Genomic DNA, 13,544 nt, shown 5'->3' on the forward strand with positions numbered 1-13,544 from the left:
GAATCAGAACCAGGAGAACAATCTATACTATAACAACAACCATAAAAATTAACAACTAGAAAAACCAAAGACCTAGTATATCAAGGAAATTAATGAAAAAATATGAAGGAAAGTGGGTTAGCATTACCAGATCTGAAACTATACTATAAAGTGGCAAATATTAAAACAATATGGTACTAGCTAAGAAACAAGTGTGGAGGAATAATGAAATAGATTAGGCAATGAACACTCAATGGTAAATGACCAAAATAACCTAGCATTTGACAAACCCAAAGATCCAAGCTTTTGGAAGAACTCATTATCTGACAAAAAATACTGAGAAACTGGAAAACAATATGGTAGAAATTAGACATAGAACAGTATCTCATGCTATATATATATCAAGGTAAAGTCAAAATGAATAAATGATTTATAAATCAAGGATGATACCATAAAAAGAGAGAGCACACAATAACTTAGCTCTTAGAGCTATGGATAAGGGAAGAAATTAGATCAAAACAAGACCCAGACAACATTATGATATGTAAAAGAGATAAATTTGACTACATTAAATTAAAAAGTTTGCATAAACAAAAGCAATGCAACCATGATTAAAAAGGAAACAATGAACTGGGGAGGGGGGGATCTTTATAAGAAGTCTCTCTGAAAAAGGCTCTATTTCTTAAATATATAGAGAACTGAGTCAACTGTATAAGAATATAAAGCATTTCCCAATTGACAAATGGTCAAAGGAAATAGATAGGCAATTCTTACATGAAGAAATTAAGATCATCTTTAGTCATATGAAAAATGCTCCAAATCACTATTGATTAGAGAAATGCAAATTAAGGAGATTGGTCTGTAGTTTTCTTTCTCTGTTTTTGGTCTGTCTGGCTTTAGAATCAGTACCATATTTGTGTCATAAAAGGAATTTGGTAAAACTTCTTTTATGCTTATTTTATCAAATAGTTTGTATTGTATTGGGATTAGTTGTTCTTTACATATTTGATAGAATTCACTTGTGAATCCATCTGGCCCTGGGGAATTTTTCTTGGGGAGTTCTCTAATGGCTTATTCAATTTCTTTTTCTGATATGTGATTATTTAAGTATTCTATTTCTTCTTCTATTAATCTAGGCAAATTATATTTTTATAAATAATCATCAATATTACCCAGATTGCCACATTTATTGCTATATATCTGGACAAAATACTTCTTTTTTTAAAAAACCCTTACCTTCTGTCTTAAAGTCAATACTATGTATTGGCTCCAAGGCAGAAGAGTGGTAAAGGCTAGGCAATGGGGGTCAAGTGACTTGCCCAGGGTCACACAGCTAGGAAGTGTCTGAGGCCAGATTTGAACCTAGGACCTCCCATCTCTAGGCCTGGCTCTCAATCCACTGAGCTACCCAGCTGCCCCCAACAAAATACTTCTTAATAATTACCTTAATTTCCTCTCCATTAGAGGTGAGGTCTCCTTTTTCATCTGCGATACTTCTAATTTTTTTTTCTTCTTTCCTTGTTTTTTTATTTGTTTAACTAGTACTTTATCTATTTTATTTGTTTTTTCAAAGTACCAGCTTCTAGTCTTATTTTTTAATTCAAAATTCTTTCACTTTCAATTTTATTAATTTCTCCTTTAATTTTTAGGATTTCCAATTTAGTTTTTATCTGGGGATTTTTAATTTGTTCTCTTTCTAGTTTTTTTTTTAATTTGCATGTCCAATTCATTGACCTCTGCCCTCTCTGATCTGTTAATATACACACTCAGAAATATAAATTTTCTCCAAGTACTGCTTTGGCCACATCCCACAGATCATTCTCTTCAATTAAATTATGAATTATTTCTATGATTTGTTCTTTAACCAACCAATTTTGGAAAATCATATTATTTAATTTCCAATTAATTTTTTACTTGCCTCTCCATGTACCCTTATAAATTATTATTTTTATTGCATTATGATCTGAAAAGGTTGCACTTATTATTTCTGCTTTTTTGCATTTGTTTGCAATGTTTTTATGCCCTAATAAATAGTCACCCTTGTGGAATGTACCATGTGCTGCTGAAAAGAAGGTGTATTCCTTTTTGCCCCTATCTATTTTTCTCCATATATCTGTTAATTCTAATTTTTCTAAGATTTCATTCACATCTCTTACCTCTTTCTTATTTGCTGTTTGATTTGATTTATCTAGATCTGACAGAAGAAGGTCCAGGTCTCCCACTAGTATAGTTTTACTGTCTATTTCCTTTTTAAATTCCAGTAGTTTCTCCTTTAAAAATCTGGATGCTATACCATTTGGTGCATACATGTTGAGCACTGATATTTCCTCATTTTCTATACTGCCTTTTATCAGGATATAATTCCTTCCCTTATCTCTTTCCATTAGATCTATTTTTACTTTGGCTTTATCAGATATCATGATTGTGATTCCTGCTTCTTTTTTCTCAGTTGATGCCCAATAGATTTTGCTCCAGCCTCTTACCTTTACCCTGTGTGAATCTACCTGACTCGTGTATGTTTCTTGTAGACAACATATGGTAGGATTTTGGATTCTAATCCATTCTGCTATTTGCTTCAGTTTTAGGGTGAGTTCATCCCATTCAAATTCAGAGTTATGATTAGCACCAGTGTATTCCCCATTATTTTGATTTCCTCTCCTAGTCCTGCCCTTTATCTTTCACTATTTCCTTCTACACAAGTGTTTTGCTTTTAATCAGCCCCCCTAATCCCCACACTTATTTTACTTCCCTTCCTATCCCCTCCCTTCTTATTTCTCTCTTATTTTTCTTTAGGGTTATTAAATTCCCTCCCCCCCCACTATTTCCCTCCCTTTTGATACTCCCTGGTCCATCCCCCCTCCCTTGGTTTTTCCCTCTCAAGTTCCCTGTAGGGTAAGATAGAATTCAATACCCTAATGAATCTAGATGCTATTCCATCTCAGAATTTATTCCACTGAAAATAAAGTTTAAGTATTTCCTATTAGAATTTTCTCCCTTTCCTTCCTATAGTAGTATTCTTCCCCTCCCGTACACTGCTTAATGTGGTATAATTTATCCTATTTTTCTTATTCCTTCAAGTTTCTCTTGGTGCCATCTTCTATTCCCCCCAGATTCTTTTCTTTTTTTACATACCATCTTAAACCAATTAGTACCCCAAACACTACCAATGAATTATTCTTCTAACCACTATGGTATAGAATACAGTTTTTAAGAGTTACAAAGATCATTTTCCATCTAGGAATATAAACAATTTGGTCTTACTGAAGCCCTTAAAAAAATCCCCCCTCCCTGTCTTGTTTGCCATTCATGTTTCTCTTGAATTTTGGTTTGGACATCAAATTTTTCATTTATTTCTGGTCTTTTCTTTAGGAATACTTAGAAACCATCTATTTTGTTAACTGTCCATACTTTCTCCTGGAAGTATATAGTCAGTTTTGAAGGGTAAGTGATACTTGGTTGTAGATCCAATTTTCTTGTTCTTCTGAATATCATATTCCAAGCCTTGCAGTTCTTTAGTTGGAGGCTTCCAGATCTTATGTAATCCTGATTTGTGCTCCTTGATATCTAAATTGTCTCTTTCTGGCTTCTTGCAATATTTTCTCCTTAGCTTGGAAGTTCTTGAATTTTGCAATTACATCCTGTAGGTTGTCTTTTGAGGATTGAATGATGAGGCTGATCTATGGAATCTTTCAATATCTATTTTTCCTTCTTGTTCAAGAACAGCAGGGCAGTTTTCTTTGATAATTTCTTGTAGTATGATGTCAAGGTTTCTGTTTATTTTTAGGTTTTCAGGTAGATCTATGATTCTCAAATTGTCTCTCCTGGACCTGTTTTCCACGTCAGTTGTCTTCTCAATGAGATAGTTCATGTTTCCTTCTGTTTTGTCATTCTTTTAATGTTGCTTTATTAATTCTTGCTGTCTCGTGAGAACATTAGTTTCTACTTGCCCAATTCTAGTCTTACTTGCCCAATTCTAGTCTTTAAAGACTGATTTTCAGCTACGATCTTTTGATTTTCTTTTTTCAGGTTGATCTATCCTGCTTTTCATGGCTTCTAGCAGTTTAATTCTGGTCTCCAATTTGCTTATCATTTTATTTGATTTTGGGGGGCATCTTTTTCCAAGTGGGAGATTCTATCTTTTAAACTGTTATTTTCTTTTTTAACTACTTCCTGCTTTTCTTGCTAAGTTTCTTCTTACTTGGTTTTTGAAGTCCTTTTTGAGGTCTTCAAGAGCTTGTGACCAATTTCCTTTTTTGAAGGAAAGTTTGGATGTTTGCTTGTTTGTCACCCTCTGTTGTCTCCTCTCAAGCCTGCTGTTTTTCTCCAAAGAGATTATCCAGGGTCAAATCTTTTTCTTTTTTTTTCTTTTTTCTTTTTTTTTTGTAGTTGTATATTGTAGTTCTTGGGTGTTGGTGACTATTGATGTGTTAATTTTTCTTCCCTTCCCAGCCTGAAATCTGAGTGAGGATGGTAGGCTAGTCTCTTTGTATCAAGCTACAGAGTGATTTTTGCCCTGAGGTTATTTTTCAGTCTCTGCTGCATCTGCTGTGAGCAGCCCCTCTCTGCCCAATCTCTGTGCCCAAGCTTTGCATTCCTCAGCCTTCTGGGGTCCTAAGTCTCACTGCTCTCATGTGAAAGTCTGTGGTGTCCTCAGCCAACCCTCCCCTCCCCCCAAGAACCTAGAGATTGCCCCATGCTCACTCTGACTCTGACACAGTAGGAATGGGGGAAGGGTGATGAGCTTACACTTTGATAGGAGTAATTTTGCCACCTTATAGTGTAGAAATGCCCAAACTGTGCCTACCTTCAAGACTGTGCCCTATGGTAGAGCCTCTTTGCTCATCTCATTTTGATTTTTGTCCTTTTGAGGTCCTTTATATTGGTCAGTGGTGGGCAGAAGACCCTTGCTTCTACTCTGTGGCCATCTTAGCCCAGAAGTTGAGAAATGCAAATTAAAATGACTTTGAGGTACTACTTTATACCCCTTAGACTGGCTAACCAAATCAACTACAAAGACCCCATATAGGCCAAAACAGCCATAGTACCAGTCTTTGTCTTGTCAAAGAAGGGGAAACAAAATAGGTTCCAATCAAAAAGGCAATGTCTGAAATAATTTTGTATATGAACATGGAGAAACTTTTTTTGTAAAGACAGAAATTTTAAAAATGAGGAATTCAGAGAAACTTTAAGAAATTGATCAAATTGAAACAGAATGAAATAAAAAGAAGCAAAAGAACATTATATAGAACTCTGTCTATGGAAATAAAAGATCACTAAAATAGAGCTTAACTCTGAGTAATTGAAAAACCAGAAACAACCCAAAGAATATGTGAATAAATATAGCTTCCACTCTTTGGTATTAACCACTTTCCTTATGGCATTGAAGCCAAGGACTTCAAGAAGTAGTAGGAGATGACACTGTATATAGACATCTTGCGGGTGTTTTTGCTTAATTGTCATTCTTTGTTACAAAGGAGAGTTCAATCTGGAGGATGGGGAAGATTTTTTTCCTCAGAAATGACTGTGCTATTAAAAAGGAAAAAAAAGGCATGAATAGAATATATCTTTAATTTTCTTAATTATATTTTCTTTTAAAAAACCAAAAGGCAATTTCTTTTTCTTTCCTTGTTTGTTCATACAATTGACAACATGATAATACTGGGTCATAAAGTCAAGATTCAAATACATTTTTTATTTCTCTGATACAATTTGTCTTCAGAATTTGTCCTTTATTATGGAAGACAATGTATATAAGTCTCAGAATTGCCTTATGAGAATTGTGAATGATACATGTGCAAAGTGTTAGTGATTCATTCTTCAACAGTATTGTTTAGATATAATTTACATATCTATCTATACTATTCAGCTGTATAAACTTGGCAAACTCACTTGGCCTCCTTCTTCCCTTATAAAATGAAAGGACTACCTGGGCAATCTTCAGTTTTTTTTCCAATTTTAACATGATATGAATTTATGTAAATGTATACTTAGTCAATATCTAGGCAAAAAGACCAGTAGTTTATAGGAGACAAACAATGTAAGTATGCATAAGTAATGACCATTAGTTCTTTTTGAAAGAAACCAATCCCACCTTCTGGAATACTATTTTTTTTTCTGAAGCTGTATTAAAACTGGTAGTGTTCAGAACTAAGATCTGCCCTAATTAGATCACACATTGAAAATTGTATTAAATTCTGGTTACTCCATTGTTATGATGAGAACACTGAGCATTTTATACAGAATGATATCTGAGATGTAGGGAAGGGCCTCAAAAATCTATTGAGGGAAAAGAGAATTCTCAGCTAAAGAAGAGAAAACTTATAGAGGACAGGATATCTGAATTGTTAACATATATAAGGTTGAAATTCAACTTGTTCTATTTGGCCCCAAAGGAAGAAATAGGAGTATAAGATAAATGTCCCAGTGGTATGGGGGCCCTCGTCATGGTTACAGGGTAGAAAAGAGGATTCATGACCAGAGCAGAGACCAAGAAAGGAGTGACCCTTATTAGATCATACCACCAGTACATATTTGATATAAAGAAAAACTACTTAATATTAATAATTAGAACTACTTCAAAGTAGAATGAGCTTCCTCGTGGGGTAATGATTTCTCCCTCCTGAGACATCTTGATAGACCACAAGTTGAGAATATATAGTGTAGAGAACTTTCTTTGCCAGGTTTGCATTAGTCTTTGCATTCCCTTCTAGATTTGATATTCTGTGAATTGCTTCTGCCATGTAGAGGGCAATTTCCAGAAGAAAGCACATTGTGATTATATGAAAACAAGCATTCAGAATGAGGTATCTGCATCTAGAGGAATATACCCCACCCACCACATTAGGCAAGGATGTTGAAAGTCTTGGTTCTAAAGTAGGACAAACTTTCACTCCTCTGTAGTTAGGTGAGTTTCATTTAGTCTTAACACCAATACTTACTTCCTATAAACACAACCCTTTTTCATCATCAAAGTAGAGGGTTGTGTGAGATTTAAAATGGTTGAGGTCTTAAACTGTAGTGATTAAAATGGTGGAAGATATAAATTGTGATAGATATAAGAGAGGGTGAGTAAATTTGACCGCAGAAAATATGTTTCACTACAATGTCTTGGTTTTAAATCAAATATAAGGTGGTCACCAGGGAAATATTCCCAATTATTCAAATACCCAAGTCAACTGGGTTTTATAGAGATTTTAATTAATACAAATGTGGAATTAAAGAAAAGAGAGAAAGAGAGAAAAAGGAAATAAGTATGAAGGGCCTTAAGCCAACATGGTCTAGACCTGAGTCTTAAGAGAGAAATCAGTCAGTTTTTTAACACTCACCACAAGGTCTGCCTAAACAAGGATTCTAGTGACACCAGGCCAGCTCCATCTCAGCTGACTTCACCAAAGAGAGCTCCAGCAAGACCTCCTTAGAGATTGTCCTCCAAGAGCTTCCCTTCTCCAGAGCCTCTCTCAAGAGATTCTTCCCAAGTGATCCTCATCAGAGATCCTCCAAAAGGATTTCTCCAAAAGGATATCTTCAAGAGATTCTGCTTTTTCTTATATAGGGGTTTTTCTCCCATGTCACCTCCCCTAAGTCCCTACATCTACCAATAACTGTAGATGCTTTCCAAAGGACTGTCCATCTAAATTCCTGCTAAGTTGACCAAATCTCCTCAGTAAGTCTGAACTAGAGAAAACACAGTTGAGTCAACTAATCTCATCAAGAGAAAACTTGCCCAACCCTTTTAGGTACCTAGCATCCCATTGTATCAATTCTAAAAACAGGCCTGGCTCAAAGAAGTCCTTGCCTTATTATAAGCATGGGTCCAAGTACTTTCATTGTTTAGCAAGGAGTTTTTTTTCCCTAAAGCAGTCTTAAGTACGATTGGAGTAGAGGTCCTCCCATTTCTGATCCTGGCAAGTTCTCACATCAAAATGGGGAATGTTTCTCAGTAGGGAATTTGTTCCAATTAAGAATTCCCTGATGGGGAAATTTTTAACATTCAGAAGTCTGAGAGATTTCAAGATTTACAGTTGGAAACTTTTGACAACTATGCTATAAGTAAATAGAATCAGCTAATGTGTACAGTATATGTCTAAGTAACCAAACATAATTATCTATTAGGCAACATTTATACATATGTGTATATATATATATATATATATATATATATAAAATGTAAGCAGAAATAAACATGATTCCTACAAATTCATACATTATCCTGACTCATTTTACATATATTTTCTGACTGAGTCAATGTGTGAATTTCCTTTTCTCTATTTTATTTACTTGTTAAAAGGAAGAGTTTATAATTTGGGGGTGGTGTAGTAGAGAAGCAGAGTTTGCAAGTAAGATGGCAAAGTAAAGGCAGGGACTCACTTGAGGTCTCCCAAGTTCCCTTCAAACAACTCTAACACCTCAACTAGAATTCTGGAGGAATAGAAGCAAGAAACAATTTTCCTTCCCAAGAAAACTTAGGAGGTTGACAGGAAAGATCTCACTCAGTGGGCTGGTGGTTCCAATGCAGATCAATAGGGCAGGCAGTGCCAGGGTGCCCAGCAGCAGGCCTTGAAGGTAGTTCATAAGCAGCAAGAGCAGCTTCATGAGATCTCAACCCATGAACAATAAGGGAATTGGACAACTGGTCATAAGATTTTGGGGTATCCTTTGCTAATAATGGGTGTGAGACTCTGTCACATTACCCATGTTCAGTTCAAGCTATAGTCCTAGCTCAATATGACTTATGGTTGCAGTTGTACAGGAGCACTTGTCACAATTACAAGAGAGAAAAGAGTACTTATGACCAGAGCAGAGACCTAGAAAGTAGTGACCCTTACTAGATCATACTGCCTCGGAAGGATTGAAAACCTAAAGATTTCCAGAGCTAGCTCAGAAAATAGCATCAAAAAAATCTAAAGCTAGGAACAGTGACCTACTTCATCATAAGAGCAAAGCCCAACTTTAACATGTAATAAGAAACAGACTAGAAAAATGAGCAAACAACAAAAGAAGAACATGACAGTAAAAAGTTACTATGGTGTCATGGAAGCTCAAGACACAAACTCAGAAGAAGACAATTTAAAACAGCTATGTGCAAAGTTTCAAAGAAAAATGTGAATTGGTCATAAGTCCTAAAAAGAATTCTTGGAAGGGCTCGAAAAAGATTTTAAAAATCAAATAAGAGAGGTAGAGGAAAAATCAAGGGGAAAAAAGAAAGTAATGCAAGAAAATCATGAAAAAACAACCAAAAGTTGGGAAAGGAGGCACAAAAAAGAAAATAATATCTTAAAAAACAAAATAGACCAAATGGAAAATAGACACAAAAATCTACATAAGATAATTCTTTAAAAAGCAGAGTTGGCCACATGGAAAAAAAATATAAACAAAGATTCAAAGAAGGGAACTTCTTAAAAGTAGAGTTGGCAAAATAGAAAAGGAGATACAAAAATAACAGAAAAAAATAATTTCCTAAAAATTAGAATTGAGCATGTAGAAGCTAATGACTCCATAAGACATCAAGAAAAAATAAAATAAAGTTGAAAGAATGGGAAAAAATAGAAGAAATTTTGAAATAACTCATGAAAAAACTACTGATTTAAAAAATAGATCTAGGAGAAATCATTTAAGAATTATTGGATTACCTGAAAACCATGATCACAAAAAGTGCCTAGACATCATATTTCAAGAAATTATCACAGGAAACTGTTCTGATATCCTAGCAGGATGGTGAATCAAACTGAATTACAAAGTGATAATCATCAAAACAATCTAGTACTGGCTAATAAATGGTGTGATGGACTAGTGGAATTAATTAGGTACACAATAAACAGTAGTAATTAACCATAATAACCTAGTATTTGATAAATGCAAAGATCCAAGCTTTTGAGACAAGAACTCACTATAATGAAAAAATTGCTGGGAAAACAGGAAAGCACTTCGGCAGAACCTAAGTATAGACTAACATTTCCACTCATATATCAAGATATGATCAAAATGTATACAGGATTTAGACATAAGAGGTGATATCACAAGCAAATGTGGGGAGCTTGAAATTTCCTATCTATCAGATCAATGGATAAGGAAAGAATTTATGACAAAACAGAAACATAGAGGATAACTGGAAATAAAATGAATAATTCTGATGACATTAAATAAAAAATACTTTGTAAAAATGGATTCAATACAGCAAAAATTAAAAGGAAAGCAGAAAACTAGGAAGAAATTTTCATAGAAAGTTTCTCTGATAAAAGTCTCATTTTTCAAATATATAGAAAATTTGGTCAAATTTATGAGAAGAAAACTCATTCCTCAATGGATAAGTAGTCAGATGATATGAACAAGCAGTTTTCTGAACAAGAAATCAAAGTTGGGGAGAGCTGAGTGGCTCAGTGGAAGACAGTCAGGCCTAGAAATGGAATGAGAGGTCCTGGATTCAAATCTAACCTCACACACTTCGAGTGGCTAGCTCTTACTGCTCTTCTGCCTTGGGATCAATGCACAGTACTCATTCTAAGGCAGAAGGTAAGGATTTAAAAAAAACAACAACCTCAAAACTAACTATAGTAATATTTTTAAATGATTTAAATCACTAATGAAGTGCAAATTACACAAACTCTAAGTTACTACATATCTATCAGATTGGCTAATATGACAGAAGAGGGAAATGACAAATTTTGAAGGGGATGTGGAAAATTTGAGACATTAATATTCATAGAGTTGTGAAATAATCCAACCATTGTAGAGAGCAATTTGGAACTAGGCCAAAAGGTCTCTAAAGCTATGCATACCATTTGATCCAGCAATTCCATGCATAATTCTGTATTCCAAAGAGATTGTTTTAAAAAAGGGGAAAAAAAGGAAAAGGACCTCTATGTAAAAAAAATAATAATTATAGCTGTATTTTGTGATTGCAAAGAATTGGAAATTTAGAGGATGGTGATTAGTTCAGGAATAACTTAACAAGCTTTGATATATATATGTATATATTTATAATTATGATGGAATAGTATTATACTATAAGAAATGATGAACTAGATGATTTCAGAAAAATCTTGAAAGACTTAAAGGAACAGATGCAAATTAAAGTGAGCAAAATCAGGAGGACATTTTATACATTAACAGCCACATTGAATGATGATCAACTATAAATGACAGTTATTCTTAGCAATACAATAATCCAATACAATTCCAAAGGATTTATGATAAAAATGCTCTCCACTTCCAGAGGAATAACTGATGGATTCTGAATAAAGAGTAAGACATACTTTAAAAAAACAATTAATTTTTCTTTTTGCAACATACTTAATATGGAAATTATTTTGCATGACTACATCTGTATAATCTATATCTAATTACTTGTTTTCTCATGGGTTAGGGAGATGAGGGAGGGAAAGAATTTGGAAATAAAATTTTTTAAAGAATTAATATTGAAAATTGTTTTCACATTTAATTGAAAAAATAAAAATTTCAAAATAAAAAAGAAGAATGGATAGTGAAAAAAAGAGTGCCAATGAAATATTTAAAATACAGATGGACAAATCAGAAGAAAGTTCAGAAAAAAAAGATAAAGAATGGACAGTTTTGGTTGTATTGATTTGAATTTAATATATTCTTTAAAAAGCAAACAACAATCTTTGTTCATAGTTTGTGCAAAAAAAAATTAGCAGCTGAAAGAAATGGTAGCTTTTATGATGCAATAGAGTACTGAAATTGGAATTAGCTAGATTTGAGTTTAAATCTTGCCTTAGACACTTTTTAGCTATGACCCTGGACAAATCACTAAACTGCTGCCTTCCCTCTTGTGTAAATGGGTACAATAATAGCACCTTTCTCATTGAGCTGTTGTGAAGATCAAATGAGATAATATTTATAAAGCATTTCCTAAACCTTAAAGTGTATAACTTAAAACTTAGGCTATTAAGCCCAAATAGTTTAAAACTCTACTAAAAGTTTAAGCCTTAATAACTTAAAACTAAATTAAGATGTTGGGAACTTATTGTCTGAATAGTAGCTACTGAAACTTTGTTTAGAATCTTAGATATTTAATTCAACCATGTAAATCATCATGAGTCTATTTCCAGGGTGTCAAAGAATTTAGGTTATAAATCACATCATGTATTAGAGATGATAGAAAACTAACATGTTATTTCATCCAATCTCATTTTTACAGATGAGGAAAAGGATGAAATTGAAGATAGTATCAATAGCATTCTACTTTGAAATTCATAAACAATTTTTGGAAAAGCTGTTAAAATTTTCCTTGATCAGCTGAAGTGAAAAAAAAAATCCTGAAGTTAATTTAATGCATGCATACATATGTAAACATAGAAATGGACAGAAGGGTAAATGGATAGACAGATACATAGATACATAAAAACATAGATGGATAGATTAGATAGATGGATGGATGGATGGACAGACAGGGAGACAGACAGGGAGATAGAAAGATAGATAGATAGATAGATAGATAGATAGATAGATAGATAGATAGATAGATAGATAGATGGATGGATAGATGGATGGATGGATAGAGAGAGAGATGGATAGATAGATAGATGACAGATAGGATGGATAGAGAGATAAATAACTAGATTGGATGGATGGAGGGAGAGAGAGATACATAGTAGTGGTAGATAGGATAGTTGGATAGAGATAGATACATTAGATAGATAAATAGATAGGTATGAATTATTCAGCTCCCACTCAGTTTGAATATACATGAGACATCGAAGAATTGAAATTTGCCTAACTAAAAGATGTACAAAGTTTCTAACTTTAAAAACCAAAGCTCTACTGCTTGGGCTACATCCTTAATTCCACACAAGGCAGTTTGGAGTTTGCTGTCATTATGTGCATTGGTCCAGCCTCAGTGTTTCTCATACCATTTAAAAAAAATTTAAACCCTTACCTTATGTCTTAGAATCAAAACAAAATATTGGTTCCAAGGCAGAAGAATGGTAAGGGCTAGATAATTAAGAGTTAAGTGACTTGCCCAAGGCCATCCAGCTGAGGCCAGATTTGAACCTGGAATTACTGTCTCCAATTCTCATACCATTCTTGAGATGCTTTTCAGCACTGAAGGTAGGATTCCCTAACTGATTAAATTAGTGATAATAAATGTCATAGCTCTTATACTACTTCTGCTTTATTGTGTCATTGTAATACTTGACTTTTTTTTTTACCTCTTTTAGACCATTGATGTCATCTGGTAGCAATATAAACATGCTCATATCACCGTTGCCATAGTAAAGCTGAATGCCTTTGGCTTCTGGCTTTTCTATATGAAATATTTGAAGGTTGCGTTTCATTGACATCATTTGCACCATCTTGGTTGTTGTCTAGTAAAAAGATATGTACAAGTAAATTTTTTACTTCTGTTGAAAAGAGATGCTAAGATCAGCAAAATGGTTTTGTCAAATTCTTCGTCACTTTTGTTTCTCAGGTGCCTAGCAAATATGTAGCACTGTGCCACCTGCTGCACAGAAGTAAGCTTGTCAATCATAGATAAGAAATATGGAAATAGGGGGCAGCTGGGTAGTTCAATAAATTGAGAGCCAGTCTGAAAGTCAGGAGTTCCT

At 34.0% G+C, this 13,544-nt stretch overlaps 1 protein-coding gene across 2 annotated transcripts in view; it reads right to left on the reverse strand.

Annotated features, from left to right (window-relative positions):
• The window catches only part of LOC100025066 (serpin B10), a 37,394-nt gene that overhangs the window by 1,868 nt on the left and 21,982 nt on the right, over nucleotides 1-13,544 (reverse strand). The window contains exon 7 of one of the 2 annotated variants that reach the window (XM_056824226.1): nucleotides 13,149-13,304. The exons of the other annotated variant lie outside the window; for it this stretch is intronic. Coding sequence (XP_056680204.1) covers nucleotides 13,149-13,304 — 156 coding nt within the window. The remainder of the gene's footprint in view (nucleotides 1-13,148; nucleotides 13,305-13,544) is intronic. 2 annotated transcript variants of the gene reach the window in all.

The sequence above is a fragment of the Monodelphis domestica genome, chromosome 3, assembly GCF_027887165.1.
Source record: "Monodelphis domestica isolate mMonDom1 chromosome 3, mMonDom1.pri, whole genome shotgun sequence".
Lineage (NCBI taxonomy): Eukaryota > Metazoa > Chordata > Mammalia > Didelphimorphia > Didelphidae > Monodelphis > Monodelphis domestica.